This window comes from Procambarus clarkii, chromosome 23, assembly GCF_040958095.1.
Source record: "Procambarus clarkii isolate CNS0578487 chromosome 23, FALCON_Pclarkii_2.0, whole genome shotgun sequence".
NCBI lineage: Eukaryota > Metazoa > Arthropoda > Malacostraca > Decapoda > Cambaridae > Procambarus > Procambarus clarkii.
Genome location: NC_091172.1, coordinates 25,518,758 through 25,537,212, shown reverse-complemented (window position 1 = coordinate 25,537,212; position 18,455 = coordinate 25,518,758). Strand labels below are relative to the sequence as shown.

Below are 18,455 nucleotides of genomic sequence, written 5' to 3'. Positions count from 1 at the left end.
ACACACACACACACACACACACACACACACACACATACACACCTGACAACCCAAACCTTGCTTGTATGTGAACACCAGATCAGCATTTCACCATGCCAGTATAGTTTTCTAAAGCACTACAATAACAGCGGACATTTACAACCATGGCACCTTCACTACCCCAGTACATATGGGCTATAAACTTAAGGTTATGTCATCATATCTTAGATTTAAGGCAACACGAAGGGCAGCATTGATACTGTACAGCATAAGCTAAATACCTTGCATAGATAACAGCATGCAAGCATAATTTAAAACGAATGATTTCCTTTGTGACTAACAATTATATATACAGTTGTAACACGTAGAGAAAAACACAAACTGGCTGAGGAGGACAAATTACTAAGGACAATGTTGTAAGATAACCAACAACTGCAAATTAAATTTAGTTCTACTGGAGACAGGTCCTACTACCCTTTATAACTCTTTACTCGTATCTTTATGAAAGCTAAAGAGTGTAAGATTATACAAAATTAATACAAATCAAAATTTTATTCTGAGAATGGCTTCCTCAGTCTTCCTTGGCTGGACAGTGCAGTTGTGGTACTAAAAATATATATTCCCATAATCTCTGCAAGAGCCTGGATATCATACCCAGGATGGATAGCCTTACACCAGCGTTACATGATCAGGTATTAGGGGTAATAATTCCCCTTGCCTCATAGGTCAATTAATCAGGTAGTTCCTCCTCTATCCATACCTTTTTCCAAAGAAAAATAATAATAATAGCTGCATTGCTATTTAACAAAATTAGTAAATGTATAACAGTTCTCATTTGTATAATAAGAAACATTGAGATACAAACATTTCTTGGCCAGACTGTACATACACTATTGAGCAAAGTTCATGAAAAATCCTCCAAAATATAATTTCTCTATACAGCACTATATTTTTTTTAAACCTAGAAGACATTTATATATATACTACTACATTTAAGACTATCGCTCCATTTATTGCAATAATATACTTGTCGGCTACAGATAGCTGTATCTGCTGTAGTCCTGAATGCTAATGTAAGAGTTATCGTACACAGCTAAATTATTGTTTTAGTTAAATTTGATAAAGAATCATAGGTGAGTGATTGCTGTAACCCAGAATGCTAATATCAGGAAGGGGTGTTACAGCTGTAAAATTGCTGTATCTACAGTGTCTATATCTGTATATATCTGCTGTATCTATAATACTTACTTACTGCTTCAACAACTCCATATCTTCTCAAAACGTTATTTTTCTATATAATATTATCTCTTTCATGCTACTAAAATAACAGTAATATCTATGAAATATGAATGTGTATTGACTAATTAATAATTGTAATTTACATATATGATACGATTAATTTGCTTGATCTTCATCACACTCTCCACCAATGAATGAGAACCATTGCATATGCAATAAATCCATGCAAAATATACCTGTTATAATTTTATAGTTATGTTTTTGCATTATACCTATCTCATAAAACCGCACCTGATACATCGAAGCTTATATTATGAAGTTTGTGGACATTGTTGGTGTCTTAATACACAGCTTAACACTGCGTAAACACCTTACAGTATACATCAATTATTTGCTGTGGATGGTGGGGAGTATGTTGCTTCTGTATAATTCTCCTGTTCCATTACTCAAGTCTATGGCATAACTACTTCATTACGGGACAGTATGTCACAGTTGGTATATTACCGGACTGTATGCTACAGCTATACATTACCAGACTGTATTCTACAGCTACACATTAACAGACTGTATGCTACAGCTAATACAATACCAGACTGTATTCTACAGCTACACATTAACAGACTGTATGTTACAGCTAATACAATACCAGACTGTATTCTACAGCTACACATTAACAGACTGTATGCTACAGCTAATACAATACCAGACTGTATTCTACAGCTACACATTAACAGACTGTATGTTACAGCTAATACATTAACAGACTGTATGTTACAGCTAATACATTAACAGACTGTATGCTACAGCTAATACATTAACAGACTGCAGGCTACAGCTATACATTAACAGACTGTATGTTACAGCTAATACATTAACAGACTGTAGGCTACAGCTGTACATTAACAGACTGTATTCTACAGATACAGCAGCCTGTTTGTTGCAGTTAATATATTACCAGACTGTATGCTACAACTAATACATTACCAGACTGTATGCTACAACTAATACATTACCAGACTGTATGCTACAACTAATACATTACCAGACTGTATGTTACAGCCATTTGTATATCATACATAACATTCCTGGCCACACATGAACACAACTCTGCAACTTTCACTTTCTGCTTTATAATTTGAAATCGTTATCTGGCAATAATAATAATAATAATAATAATAATAATAATAATAATAATAATAATAATAATATTTTATATAATATTATAGGCGTTATTTGTTGACAAACGTCAATCACGATTTCTGAATTTAGCTATTGAGTAAAACTTCTGTATTTATACACATGCTATGTATATGTGATCAAAAGTCTGGGTATTAAATTCAGAATAATGTTATTGTTATTGTTTATTGTTCATATATTTATGGCAACTTTGGGTATTGTGTTATAAAAAAAAATATTTGAAAGACAAACTTCCACTGCTTTTAGAGGCAAATATAATATTTCCATTTTAAAACTACTTATATTATCTAAAGTTCACTGTTTTTTTCTTCACAATATGCTAATATAGTTTACAAAATAAGGATATTGTGATGTGTTTTTTATGAGGCTACTTGCGCATGAATTCAACGTGATGCATGGTTGAGGAGTTTCCAATAAATATATTTGCAGTCAGACACTTGGATAAACTCCACCAGACAAACATTTTGTTGTTTTACGATTGCTCTTGTTGCTATTGTCGTGACGTAACTGGTGATGGCGGTGCTGTCAGCATCTTGAAGATCTTGTCTCCGTGGCGAGGAGAAAGGAAACGCATAATCACATGCAATGATGCTTACTTCCTCTCCGTGGTGTAGCGTTCCCGCTCCCTGCGCTTGGTGCAGCGTTTCTCCTTCAGGAGGAAGGGACCGTGCTCACAGGTGGGCTCAGTGCACTCCCCCCGGGACACGCAGCTGTGGGCGGGAGACACGCTATACTGTCAGCTCTCAGGTTCCCCCGTGTTCTAGCTCCCAGGTTCCCAGTGTTCTAGCTCCCAGGTTCCCCGTGTTCTAGCTCCCAGGTTCCCCCGTGTTCTAGCTCCCAGGTTCCCAGTGTTCTAGCTCCCAGGTTCCCAGTGTTCTAGCTCCCAGGTTCCCAGTGTTCTAGCTCCCAGGTTCCCAGTGTTCTAGCTCCCAGTGTTCTAACTCCCAGGTTCCCCGTGTTCTGTCTCACGTCGCTACGCATGTGATCAATATTTGTCTATGTCAGTTTTTGTTATGGTCCTTTATCCCTCTCCTTGTGTTTCTTTATCCTTGTCTTTGTGTTCATCTATCCTTGTCTTTGTGTTCATCTATCCTTGTCTTTGTGTTCATCTATCCTTGTCTTTGTGTTCATCTATCCTTGTCTTTGTGTTCATCTATCCTTGTCTTTGTGTTCCTTTATCCTTGTCTTTGTGCTCCTTTATCCTTGTCTTTGTGTTCACAATATGAAAGACTTGCAAGGATATTACAAGCATGTGGAATAGATGCTAAAAATACTAGAATGGATAAAACAATGGTTAAAACAAAGAAAGTAAAGAGTCGTCATAAATGGAATTGAATCTGACTGGAGAAAGGTGGTGAGTGGGGTACCGCAAGGTTCCATCGTGGGGTCAACGATTTGTGTCATACATTAATGACAAAGACGAAAAATATTATAAACCAACATCACATTTGCAGATGACACTAAGATTAATACACAATGAATTCGCAATGATGTGATATATATAAATGAGAAAATCATTTGGAACAATGGAAGGGGAATTTGAACTAGCATTTTAATGACTCCCAGATACCTGACTTAACCCACTCTGCCTCTGAATATCGGTCCTATTAAGAGGTAGGTAAGACCCAATAGTTACTCCCCACCTACCACCAACCAAAGTGGTGAAAAGTGATTGACCTGGTCCCAAGATTTCTTAACTCGAAAACGATGAACGTGAATTCGTACCTGGTGCTTTGTAATTACTTTATTAACTCTCGTGTTCTTGAAGATATCCTCATAATGCACCCAAAATTTGCCAGTGCAGGCTACTGAACAAATGGCCCTGAATGACTAACCATCCTGCGAGATGGGGAATTTTAGTATCACTGCTACCTTATTCACTCTTGTGTTCATGATATCCTCAAAATGCTCCCAGAGTCTGCCAGTGCAGACTACTTATCACATGCCTCTGTATGACTAGCCATCCTGTGTGATGGGGATTTTTAGCACCACGTAGCTAGCTTTTTGACATTGTACTCCCCTTCATATAGTCTAGGGCAGCTGCACAAGTGCAGGTGTACCTAAATGTGTTAATAAAAAAGCGTGAATTCAGTATTACGTTTTCTGAGACAGAGAGGGGAGAGAGGGAGATATAGAAAGGCGAGGGAAGATGAACAGAGAGAGGGAAGGAGAGAGGGGTGGAGACAGGTGGAGAGAGAGGACGAGGGATGGAAACGAAAGAGAGGGACTGGAATGGGAGGAGAGGTGTGAGAGGGAGGGGAATCGGGATGTTGGAGAAAAAGGTGTAGAGGCGAGGAGTGGGAAAGGGAGGGTCTTGGGGGAGAAAGATCGGTAGGGAGGAGGGGGGAAATGAGAAGAGAAAAGTTATAGGGAAAGAGAGAGAGAGAGAGAGAGAGAGAGAGAGAGAGAGAGAGAGAGAGAGAGAGAGAGAGAGAGAGAGAGAGAGAGAGAGAGAGAGAGAGAGAGAGAGAGAGAGAGAGAGAGAGAGAGAGAGAGAGAGAGAGAGAGACACCCGGGCGCGTGGGATATACACGCTGAGGAAAAAATCGACATGGGTATAAATGCAAAAAACAGATAGACGATAGGTACACGACGCTACAGTCATAAGCAAAACACTAAAGGAAAGAAGTGGACAAACACGACGATCTGTGTCTATCTGTTTGACAATATGGTGTAAGGTCAGACTCACCTGACTTCAGGGGAGGAGAAGTAACCCCGTCCTCTCTTGAGTCGTCGGCACTTACTCTTGCCGTTGTCGCAGTCGCAGGTGCACTGGCCGGCCCTCACCTCAGGGGAGAAGGGACGAGGACACTTGCACCTGCGGACCACAACATTGCACTTTTATAACAAACCCGGTGTATAGATCTCACCCCCTAATGAAGTGAACAAAATTGTCCAACCTATACTTTATTCAAAAGTAAAACCAAAAAGTGCCTAATTTCATCCTCATAGTTTTTTCACCTTGTGCTACCCACTCAATCAATTTAGTATGTAAGACATTCAACTTCAGTATTATATTCTGTCAATCTGTAATGCAATTATTATTTTAATCAATATTATTTACTATTAAACAATTAATTAATTTGAGCCAAATAGCTCCAGTTTACTAATTGTAGGTAGTGAATGTGGGTGTCTGTAACCCTTCCCCCCCTCCCACTGGCTGGTGGAATGTGTGGAGGCTCACCAAACCAATTTATGAAACAAGCTCACTATAATAATAATTCATTCTGCTTGAATTAAAGTTGAATGTAAGTTGCTTAGCTTAGAGGCTACTTGTGGTCGTTCTCGAACCCATTATTGCTGATATATGCATTAAACTGTTTAACTAGCTTACCAACACTCTAACTTGCCTAGCTAAATCAATTGTTGGGTTGAGTTCTTGGGCCCATTATGTGCCTCTGTAGCATTTTCCGTACAGGCCACGGGACAGGTATGGGGTGCATAAGAAATGGGATAATATTTCAACATCAAATGTATTTTTACTACCAGTAGTGGTTTTAAACAAGAAGATTAATGTCACTATCAACTCCAAAGAGTAATATACCCTTTAATTTATATATAAATAAAACTATAAACTTTCTAAAACTATAAACACTGCACATCCTCTCAAGTGTACTCTATATATTTAAAACTCTGAACTGTAATGCCAATCTTGACCTTAAATGCTTCCTAGAAGGTTGTAACAGAACTCATGGGCACCACACCAGAAACAAATACCTGTTTGATATTCCAAGAGTGCGCCTTAACCAATCTAGAAATGCTCTACAAATTAAAGGACCCAGAATGGAATGTGGAATGACCTTCTCAATCATGTCAAAGGCTGTACCTCTCTCAACCAGTTTAAGAGAAAAACTAAATGTTGCCTAATAAACTCCATGTAACCTACCTTACCCCAGAAATCTCAACCCATGTCTTTCTATTTTCAAACAATACTGTTTGTTGACCAACTTGTATAATTGCTGTTTTCTGCCAAGTTCATTATTTTGTATTTTTCAACACAATTTATACTTTAATCTCAATTAGCATTAAGTTTTAGTCTAAGTGTTTTTCCCCCACACCTTGCCCGAAACGCTGCGCGTACTAGTGGCTCTAGGTATTGTATGTACTAGCTCTATCTATAAATCCAACATTATGTTTGTAACTCCTCTATGTATGCACTTTTACCTAAATAAACATTTGATTTGATTTGATTTGATTAAAAATTGATTTGATAAAAACAGCGACGTATACCAGTTGAGCGTTTAGATTAGTCTCCGTTTTAAAAGTAATAGTTTTTGTTTATATCACTACAGAAAATGAAAAACATTATAGGAGACTATGGTATTGTTGATTTGGGAAATACATTTCATGTATACGATAGCATACTTAAATAAAACATGAGACATTATTTGTAATAATTAATCGATTTATAGACATATATATATTAGTGATAAAATAGGTAGAAGGTATTGAACTTACTCGTGGTTAGTGGGTTGTATGGTGGTGACTGCTGAGCGAGGCTTGCAGGTACATCGAGTGTGGTTGGCGAAGGTCAGCATCTGCACCCCGGCGCGGTCTGAGCCCTGAGGACGACCACATATGTCATACTCCAACTTCCTCAGCTAATTATGCCCCTCTCTAACCTTTTCCACTACTACCACTAATGGAACTATGCAGACGAGGAGTCGCAATAATGTGGCTGAAATATGTTGACCAGACCACACACTAGAAAATGAAGGGACAACGACGTTCCGGTCACTCCTGGATCATTCTCAAGTCGTCGTCGTCGTCGTCGTCCCTTCATTTTCTAGTGTGTGTGGTTTGGTCAACACTAATGGAACTACACTGAAGTGACTCCACATGCATGTCCTAATCAGCAAAACTGCCACTCTGTATTTAGCTATACCGTGATTCTTCTTTTTATAAGTCCTTATTTTACTGTGTAGATTTGGGACCTGTTCCTCCAGTATTTTCCATGTGTATATTATTTGGATGTTGACCCCAAGGTAAACTCTAGTAAATGCTTTAAGGATTACGTATTTTATTACCCATCTGAGACTTATAGAACTAATGGTGTTCAGTCTTTGTCCAAGTATCGCATGGGCTCACACCCGACCCAGCTATACCTCATTGCAGTGTGTCCCATCACACCACAACTCAAATGAGTTTCCCTTAAACATTAATATATTTATGTACAAACGAAGCAAAACAAAAACAATAACAAATAATGCAAGGAAAAAAAGAGGTAAATACAAAATAGATAAACAAGATTAAACTAGGTGAGGTGGTGACTTAAGGTGACATAAGAAAATCAATTTAAATTGACAGGAAATATACTAAGCTTCACTTCTTTCAGCGGAGTTACAGACCCCGCTCCTGTGCCAGGTAAGCTACGGGCTCACCATAGCCCGTGCTACTTGGAACTCGTTCCGAGTAGCTGAATCTATAACAACAACCTACTACGCTTCAGACCATGCGTGCGGTACTTACAAAGGCGTAGAAGTAGAGCTGGACGTTCTCGGAGTGAGCGACGGCGCAGGTGCTGTCGACGGAGTTGCAGCAGCCGGCGTCGTCGCCGCAGCGGTGGAGCAGCGCACAGCGGGGCCAGTACCGTATGCCGGGGCTCTCGTGCTGGGGCGGCACCACAGCCACACACCGCCGCAGGGGCGTCTTACACCTGCCGTTGGCGTCCACCCACCAGGCATTCTCCGACGCCAGCTTGATGAAGTGTACTGCGGGGGGGACGACGCGACTCTTTGTTACCATAATAATTACAATAATGATAATTAATAAATCTCCCTTCGGTTTGACCACAGGGGGCTCTTGGCTCACCGACCTATTCAACCTATCCTCATAACTGTGCTATAACACTATATGTACTCTATATGTTGAAAACTCTGTTATGGAACTACTTCATTTATTATAAAAAACGAACTAGAAAAAGAGGGGAAACATTAATATAAGTGTGAAAGAGGTGGGCATAAAGATGAGGTCATCAGGGCATTGGGAGGACGCCTACATGGTCACGAATACAACCCCTGATGGGCTTTGTAGAATACAACTACCAGGTAGATTTTGTAGCACACAACCCCTGGATGAATACAACGACCCGATGAACCATGAGGAATACAACCGCAGGATCAACCTGAAGTAGTAACCTTGGTTGTTGTAACTACTCTTTGGCACAATCCAATTCACATTAAGGTCTGTTATTAACAGACCACAAAGTGTGCTTATGACGGAACTTGATAAACACCTCCAAAGATAAATCTGATCAACTGAGCTGTGGTGCCTGCCAGACTGCGTTCACTGGTTGCTTGGTCACTCTCGCTAATACTTCATCTCGTGACTGATGTACAATGTTAATAAGACGAAATTACTGATGGAATGAATGTTCAAATATATTTTATTTATCTAAAGGACGAAATTAAATATTTATTATTTGTTTTCCATCGTTAATGTTTGTTTTCAATATTAATTCCCGTTTGACGGCAACAGGAAGCAAATACTTGGCTTTATCCAGGTCCAAAGGAAAAGGAAAGATGCCCAACCGTTTCTGTCCAGTCTAGGGATTAAACCTGAGTCCCTCGACTGTAGGCCGAAGAAGTAGACCACTGTACTACCCGTATTAATACCGTTGAAATAACTACTGTAATTATTTTATACACTTTTAATCGAACAAACACCTTGCACGACAAACACTTTTAACATTCAGTAACAAAAAAGATAACGAGGTGATAAGACGTTATAATTAGAGACAATTATCTCTTCATAAATTTAGGGGATTAATCAAATTATCTTTAATGTGTGTTGGTATGTAAGTGGAGGCGGCGAGGGTGGGAGGGGGGGGGTAGGGGGAGGGTAGCCCACCTCAACACTGGGGGGCACCACTGGTCAACACTGGGGGACGTCACTGGTCAACACTGGGGGGCACCACTGGTCAATACTGGGGGACGTCACTGGTCAACACTGGGGGGCACCACTGGGGGACGTCACTGGTCAACACTGGGTCTCATCTCCCACACCATATTTACCTCAAATTTACGCCGTACGAGGTTTACCTGACTTTACCTGAGGGTCATTATCTCTCTAGTGGCCTCGACGAGGACAGGAAATCCGCGGATTGACAAAGGTATTCCCCCCTCCGCCCCATTTGTCGCGATCGTTTTAAGGAGCTGGATTGAGGTTGACAAGGAAAACCACTGACCTTTCACAGGGTGCAGCCCACAACAGTTGCCTTGTCCCGTCAGATATAAGAAAATGTACCCAAATCAACTCCTACTCGAGATCGAGTCCAATCGGTTGTGAGCCGACTGCACCACCTACTGCCTTACATAACACCCAGGGCTATTTATACTAGTTCTCTAACTTGCTGCTCACTAAACACACTCACACCAATTAACATCGCTGCAGGTTTATAAAGTAAAGTTTCCTACCGCTTCAACAAAGATAATAAAGTGTTAGGGTTCGCGGTACAATAATATCTCTCGCGCGTGTGAAAATCTTAAGGCCGTCCGCGGCCAGAATACTTAAGTTACCCCATAATTCCCAGACCCGCTGACAGCATCACTGGGACTGAATGGACGATACAGGTGTACAAGTGCCGCTTCTTGCCATCAAACACTTGTATATAACTAATTTAGATAACACAAAATTTAAACAACATTTGTGGGTCTTTTGCATTTTTTAGTATGATTACTGACTGATTTTAAGAGAATTCGGGTTATTCGGCACCACTGCTTAAGGGTTGTGTACTAGAAGGGCGTATCCGGCGGTGCCCGGGTCTGTCTTCCTTACTCTCTCCCTCTCTGTCTCCCTTTCCCCCTCTTTTTCTTTGTGTCTGTCCCTGTTTCTTTCTGTCTCTGTATGTCTGTCTCTATCTTCCTGCCTCTGACTCTGTCCATCTCTGTCTCTCTGTCTATGTTTTTTCTGTCTCTGCCTCTCTTAGTATTTGTCTCTGTCTATCTATCTCCTTCTATTACATGATCTGCGAGGAGGTGAGTCTGAGAGGATAGCAGCTTCTTCACAGCCGTCTGGTTGTTTGTTAGCGATGTCTTGAGTTCTGGCCTTGATATCTTTATGCTAAATATATAATTATAGTTTTGCACTCATGTTGTCCTTTTAATAAGTTTTTAGAATTGAAGCTCATTCTTGCACTTTGATCAAAGCAAATTTGGATTTTATAATAATAATATTATGATAAGACGGACAATACTATTTCTAAGGTATTGTAAATTCTGAGAATCAGTCGTCACATCATCTTAAGTACAGGGAGGGAAACTGAGAAACCACTGAATAGGGTAAGAGAGTACCTGTCGGGCGGAAAACAAAGTGGAATAGTCGGCCAGGAGTTCTCAAGGTGAGGAGCCGTGACACGCGGGTTTTAGAGAATCATAGGATCACTGTTGTTCCTAATTTCTTTGTATGACTTACTCGAGGCCGGGAGCTTATAAATGTTAACGTTTGAGTAAAGCTGATGAGGAGTATGAACCAAGTATGATTCTCTATGCAATCGTAGAGAATTTCAGGGACGTCTTGACGAACTTCATAAGTGTGCAGCTAATTGGCTATTAGAGTTTAATCCCAGTTAGTGTAAGGTAATGACGATGGGAAAGGAAGAAATGATACCTGGAGACATCTACACCATAAAGGGGAAGGCAAGTACAGGAATTCAATTGTAAAGAAAAAAATTACTTAGGATGCGATTTGATTTCAACACTAACAACAGCCTGTTGGACCAAGTTATCACAAGTCGGGCCTGGCCTCAGGCCGGGGGAGAGAGAGAGAGAGAGAGAGAGAGAGAGAGAGAGAGAGAGAGAGAGAGAGAGAGAGAGAGAGAGAGAGAGAGAGAGAGAGAGAGAGAGAGAGAGAGAGAGAGAGAGAGAGAGAGAGAGAGAGAGAGAGAGAGAGAGAGAGAGAGAAAGAGGGTACAATAGGTTCTGGAAGTACAGACTTTGGTGATAAATGTTACCTTCAGGCAGAGACACAGGAGGCGTGTGTTCCACAGACAAGACAGACAAAGCCACCATTCAAGACAGAGGAGCATCACAGAGTCGGCACCAACCCCACCGTCCACTCTTCTCACCCATAATGGTTTCCTTATTAAAACAACCAACATAAAAAATAGTCGTAAATCATCAACTCCGCGGGTGTGGATGAGCCCACCTATTTGTGATTGCCTATCTGTGCCCAGTAGCTGGGAGCAGATTCCACACTCCTTCAGTTCGTACCACTTCAGCCTCCAATTCGTACCACCTCAGCCTCCAATTCGTACCACATGTTTACTACTGCCCCTACGTGGGTGATGATTTCCTCACCTAAATGATCTTAAACTACAATTAGCGTTGTTAGGGATGCGCTTAGCAGCCATCAGCACCCGCCCAGACAAGGAGCGACTATGCGTAGAGCAGCACAACAGTATGATGGATCCCAGCTTGACTATGTAAACAGATTCAAATACCCTGGTGTTGAGGACGGAGAGCACATGTTGTCACTAGAGTCGGTGGCGGGTATAGAGGCTCTATAGAGCTCTCAAGGCTGCGGCACCACACCAGCCACAGTGGACGTCATATATATCGCAGCTTTTGTTGAGTATGTTGCTCCTCGTCGTGCACTGGTGCTCGAGGGCATCCTTGTAGGCGTTAACACATCCTATCTTGGGATCTTGGGATGATTTCGGGGCTTTAGTGTCCCCGCGGCCCGGTCCTCGACCAGGCCTCCACCCCCAGGAAGCAGCCCGTGACAGCTGACTAACACCCAGGTACCAATTTACTGCTAGGTAACAGGGGCATAGGGTGAAAGAAACTCTGCCCATTGTTTCTCGCCGGCGCCTGGGATCGAACCCAGGACCACAGGATCACAAGTCCCGCGTGCTGTCCGCTCGGCCGACCGGCTCCTAAACTACACTTTTGCTCTATTTATGGCGGCAGGATCCAGCTCTAGCTCTTGAACCCGCTTTTCTATCCTTTTCTAAAGCAATGACTCCTGACATATTTCCCTGTCATAACTACTTTAAATTAATGGAGTTTGCCTCTACAACCTGCATGCTCCATTTTCTTTCCATGTTTTCACAACTGTTATCCATAGAAAACTTTCGATTTTTCTAATCAATCCATGACTCATCTGAGTTTCAATCTTCCATCCATATCCTCTTGTTCTATTGGTATTCACTGTGAACATTTCATCTTTTTCCACTCTGTTAATCCCACTTAGTATTTTATACGTCCCTATCATGTCTCCCCCTCTCTCCACCCTTCTAGCATCGTCAAGTTTAGTGCCTTTAGTCCCACTTCATACTTCATCCCTCGCGATTCTGGGATGATTTTTTTTATTTGTTGCCACCGGAGGCGGCTAGTTTATTGTGCACCCCATACCCATATTGTGCACCCCATACCCATATTGTGCACCCCATATTCAAGTCATGAAGACATTACACGACCAACTTTTCCGCCTCCGCCTCCACAAGAGTATGATGAAGCTCATTGTACTTGTAGAGAACAGGGCCTTGTGCACACGCCACCAGTTCTGATTGTGGCCGCCGAAGGCGGCTAGTTTATTATGCACCCCATACCCATCCTGTGAGCGGTAGCGCAAAAAGCATTACAGAGGGCACAAAAGGTCTTTATCAGACCTCATCTTAGATTATTACATAAACAATTTCATCTATCCTTCACACCTTATAGTTACAATGTCAGCTAGTTACAGAGAAAGTGCTATTTCAAGAGCTATACATTTACAGTAAGTCATCATACATTAATGGTAGGTCTTATCGCTAATACATAATAGTTTGATCATTGGGGATATTACAGAGTCATATGGGACCTTCTGTTTATTATTAGTCTTCACAATACGCTACTTGTTTCTGAATCTCATATGTCGTTTATCTACTGGAAGCGAAATGTGGATACAGTGCAAGGATTTCAGGTAATTTATCCATGGTAATAAGATAGGTTACCATATCATACAGAGTGAGCTTAGATTTATCTCTAAATGGCTCAATTTTACTACAATCCAAGATATAGTGTTCGAGTGTGTGTCCCTGTCTTTGTCCACACACTTTACACTTTACTTCATCTAGATCCCTATACAAGCCGAACTGCCAGAGATACTTGTAGCCAAGTCTTATACGAGCTGTGACAACATCTGTTAGTCTACTGACTTTGTTACTTGCCCCATACACATGTTTTACTTCACACATTTCATTGTGATGAACAATGGGCCTGCTAGTTCCAGTATGAGTCTCGCCATATCCTGGGATGAATCCTTATCTTGACCCCTTTCAAGTGCTACATAGTCGTAATGGCATGGCGCTTTCCCCTAATAAACCCCTCTCTCCCTCCCTCCGTCGGCGGGGAGTCGAACCCAGGCCGCTTGGAGCACAACTCCCGAGCGTATGCGTGAGCGTGTGACCACAAGACGTGTCAACAAGTCAGCGCCAGTACTCTGCGCCGACACCCGCGACGTCTTAGGGGAAGGGGGGGGGGGAGGCTATTACTAGTGTGACCAACAGGAACGTGCTAGTAGGAGAGGGGGGGATTAGAAGGGGGTAAGAGGGCGGGGGAAGCAGCCCAGAGAGAGGAAGGAATCAGGGGAGAGATGTGGGAAACCGGTTGCAGGGGTAACTATAGGGCAAGCAGAAGCTTGGTGGGTTGGGAGCAGGGAGAGGGAGGGAGGTGTTGAAGCCAAGGGAGGGAGGGAGGGCAAGAGGAGAGGTGAGAGCAGGAAGGAAAGGACTGACGAGTGTGTCTGATGTTCACACACTAGTTACTCAAGGCTTCTTCCACACATTCCTGCTTTTAATGATATAAACAAAAATGGTAATTTTGAGAGAGAGAGAGAGAGAGAGAGAGAGAGAGAGAGAGAGAGAGAGAGAGAGAGAGAGAGAGAGAGAGAGAGAGAGAGAGAGAGAGAGAGAGAGAGAGAGAGAGAGACAGAGAGAGAGAGAGACAGAGAGAGAGAGAGAGAGAGAGACACACACAGAGCACCATAAGCAGTAGTAGCAGAAGCTATATACAACTTTCCAGTATTAATGATGAGCATATGAGTCATGTGATAACTGCCAACTACCATAAACAGTAAGAGCAGACGGGCGTCTGGGGCGGGAGCTGACAACCTCTGCATCACCAATACTCCACATTGTTGTCCAGCACCACCGCAGCCCACTGCACCTCACTGGACCTCACTATACCTTGCTGGACCTCACAGCAATTTACTGGACCTCTTTATTTTAACAGGACCTCAGTGTACTTTGCTGGAAATAATGAGCCTAACTAAACTTAAAACCTCCAATGAATTATAATTAGGGTAAAGTGCTTTAAGTTTAGTTAGGCTCATTATTTCCAGCAAAGTACACTGAGGTCCTGTTAAGTTTCAGAAGATGTTAAAACCTTCAATGAATTATAATTAGGGTAAAGTACTTTAACATCTTCTGAAACTCACGGCAACTTTGCTGGAAATCAGCCTAAAGGAAAAAGAGTGAATAGTGCCGACATATATCTCATGGAAGGGAAGTAGTCTTACAGTTCTGGAAATACCAGCTGGAGTTCTATCAAGATTCTTCCACGGGAGTCGAGTCCTATACTTCCGGTAGAACTTGAGCGCTTGGAAATATTATTTTCCGCTGATACTAGTGCTTTGATACCTTGGTGAGAGAGAGAGAGAGAGAGAGAGAGAGAGAGAGAGAGAGAGAGAGAGAGAGAGAGAGAGAGAGAGAGAGAGAGAGAGAGAGAGAGAGAGAGAGAGAAAGAGAAATTTGGCTCTCCCTATGGACAAGGTACGTGCTCACACGTGTTCAACCTGAGGCAAGCCAGGGCGCTAAGAAACTTACAGCCCCACAGCATATCTCACACCTTCTCGACAGCAGCGGTTGTAAAACCTTATATGGAGCACAAGTTCGCTCTCAGCTTGAGTATGCTCCCCCTCCCTCTCCTGGGTTGCCTACTCACCACCTTGTATCAGTAATTTGGACAAGGTGGAGAATAGTGCGAGAAGACTCATTTCTAGTCAGAACACATTCTGGTTGGTCTGAACATCAGAGGCTTCTGCTCTGGCGATATGTTGCTGGACTTACTGTTGTGTATAAGGTCAATATTCTCAAAGCTCCTAGACCAACTTGGTGGAGAGGCAGAAGGTGGCGCCCATTACACAAGGCGCTCTGCCATCAATAGCGTCATGATGATCTTTATCTAGACTATCACTCCATCGGCGATCATTATCTCCGAGGTTGACTTCCATTTCGATTTTTTTATCAACATGTTGATATGCGTGAAATCAAGCAAACCAAATATATTTACCTGAATTTACCTGAGAGCCACTATCTGTCTAGTGGCCTCAATGGGGACAGAAAGCCAGCGGCTTGTCATAAGCTCCCCCTTTCCCTTCCCTCCACATTGTGCTTTGAGGACTTTTTCAATCTGTATTTTAAACTGAAGTAATGGCATTTAAAGCTTCGGCAGGTAGGCGGTTCCATGGGCTTATAACCCTGTGGGTGAAAACGCATCTCCTGTTTTCTGTCCTACATTGTGGCTTGTTGAACATGAACCCGCTGCTCCTTGTTTGTGTTACATCTGACCTTTAACGAAACGGTCTGGATAAATATCCTCCAACTTGTTCAGAATTTTGAGGATCTCGATGAGAAGAGCCTTGTCATGTCTGGTTTAGTATTAGTCCTGAGGCCCTCAACTGTTCCTGGTATCCCTCTCCACCCACAAACAACAGCCTTTTAGAGCCTAATACACAACCTACGAAAGACTAACTCTCAACTATGCAGCACCAGCACGCAAGATTAAACCTGCGAAAATATAACATGCACATATAAAAAGGACATATATATACTATACAGACTTGATTCAAACCTGAGGGAACTAACCTAAAATAAAAGGTGAAGCGGTGCAATACCTCACCATAGTGGAGGGAAGGTAAATCAGAGAGGGGATATGATAACAACGTACAAGATATTAATCTTGTACGTTGTAATCTCTTGGACAATTGAAAGAGTGAGCAAAGAGGACACAGATGTAACCAGGAGACACAAATGAGCCAGAGAGATGCAATTAAAAACCCTCCTTCTACCTAAGGATCGCAAATAAATGGGAACAAGATATAGAGGAGATCGTTGAGGTAAAATTCAGTGTGCAACTCCAGAGCGAAACATGACGATTAACAGGCGGAATAAATATCATAACACCCACTGACCAGGCGATGGAACGGCGCCATGGGTGCGGCCCTCTCAACACATGCAGGTGGCTAGACTTACGGTCGTGGTCGGCGAGGACGGGGCCCGAGAGCCGGTCCTTCCTGGTCCAGGGGGCGGCGTTGACGTAGTCGCTGGTGTCCTCTGTGTGGGTCATCTCCTCCTGCGACTCCTGCTGCTGCACTATGGTTGGCTCGTCGTCGTCCAGCGTGTTCATCTCTCGCTCGTTCTCCAACTGTAAGGTTAACACCATCACACTCTGCCCTGCCTGCACCCTACACCTGTCTCTTACACCATGCACCTCTCTTCTTTATGACTATATTACACCTGTATATAATACCATGCACCTCTCTTCTTTATAACTACACACGGAAATAACACCATATGAATCCACTAGCCACGGCAGGATGCGTAAAAAGCCCCATTCAAATGCAGAGGAGCAGTGGGTACGCTGACAGAGAACTCTATCAACATCACAGGTCCAATTAAGACTGTTCAACACGCTCCCTATAGCTTGGCCGGCCTCTCCCTGCCTTCAATATGTAACAAAGGATACCTGATCAACCTGGCTCTGATTCATACGTCTATATATCCATTTATTCACCCAGCTAGTTATCCATTCATCTATTTATCTATACATGCATCTACCTATCCGTCTAATCTTCTCTGTCTGCCTGCTCCGGTCTCTGTTCCTATCTGTCTCTGTCTTATAACAAAACATAATTGCCTACCACAGCCGTGTAGTGTGTCAGGCTGCGAGCAGCCGCGTCCAACAACCTGGTTGACCAGACGAACAACCGGGAGGCCAGTTCGAAGACCGGGCCGCGGGGCCGTTGATCCCCGGAAGCTACACAAGGTAGGTAGAGGTTAGCCCCGAGCGTCTGGCCTCCAAACTTTAGACAAACAGACAGAGACAGAGACAGACAAACCTCTTTTATAGGTTCATATTACTCCTATATCTCATAACATCCATCTCTCTTCCCTATAACTATACTGCTATAACAACTCATGGATGCAGACCAGTAGTTACAAGCTACAGGTTGTAGTTGTATAGTACCACTACCAGAGGACAATATATAAACATGTTTTCAACAACAATTGAACAGGTCATTAGAATTAGTACTTGGAATTTACCTGCCTACTGAAACGATAAGTAGTTTCAGTATAAACTGAGCATATGAATGTATACTGTACACATTTCAGTATAAATGTATATAGTATAAACGATATACTATATCGTTTATACTATATACATACATGAAATACAGGATATATGTGCATACAGGACCAGTATTTACATTGTCACTGTTATATCCACGTGATATATGAACTTGCCAGCTGCTTCATAATCAAGTTATCAGAGAAAGAATGACCTTACTACTTAACCAGACTTCATCAGAGTGTGGGACAGGTGTGTAGTGGTGTGCGACATATGTGTAGCGGTGAGAGACACAGGTGTGTAGCGGTGAGCAGATACACAGGTAGTGATAGTGTACGTTGCGGCCAGCGCATTCGCCAGGTTTCCAACACTGAAGAATCCATAACGTCGAGTGCAGTCAGCTGGCAAACTATTGTTCCAGCGTTCGATTCCCAGACAGGGCGAGATGTCTGGGCATATTTCCTCGTGCAGGAAGCCGCAGCCCCCTCCCCCCTCTAGCGGCTTTTTACATTTTTACTTTACCTCTCCCCCCCACTTCCCCCTCCCTATAGTGACCTTTTTTACTAAAAAGGTAAACACCTTTATTCTTAACTGTGTGGGTTGGTGTCTATGTGTATGTAGAGTGCGCAGGTAGACCACTTATCTAGGTTGAGCTTCGAACTCAAGAGGTGAGCTTCGACAGCCTGTCCTCCAAACAAAGACCCAAAAGTG

The 18,455-nt window shown here is 42.5% G+C and overlaps 1 protein-coding gene across 1 annotated transcript in view; it reads right to left on the bottom strand.

Annotated features, from left to right (window-relative positions):
- Positions 1–512: 512 nt before the first annotated feature.
- Positions 513–18,455, bottom strand: part of LOC123763925 (uncharacterized) — a 58,687-nt gene continuing 40,744 nt past the window's right edge. The window contains exons 2-6 of the mRNA XM_069329997.1: positions 16,649–16,820; positions 7,885–8,126; positions 6,874–6,977; positions 5,105–5,233; positions 513–3,125 (exon numbers count right to left, since the gene is read on the bottom strand). Coding sequence (XP_069186098.1) covers positions 3,008–3,125; positions 5,105–5,233; positions 6,874–6,977; positions 7,885–8,126; positions 16,649–16,820 — 765 coding nt within the window. The 3' untranslated portion in view covers positions 513–3,007. The remainder of the gene's footprint in view (positions 3,126–5,104; positions 5,234–6,873; positions 6,978–7,884; positions 8,127–16,648; positions 16,821–18,455) is intronic.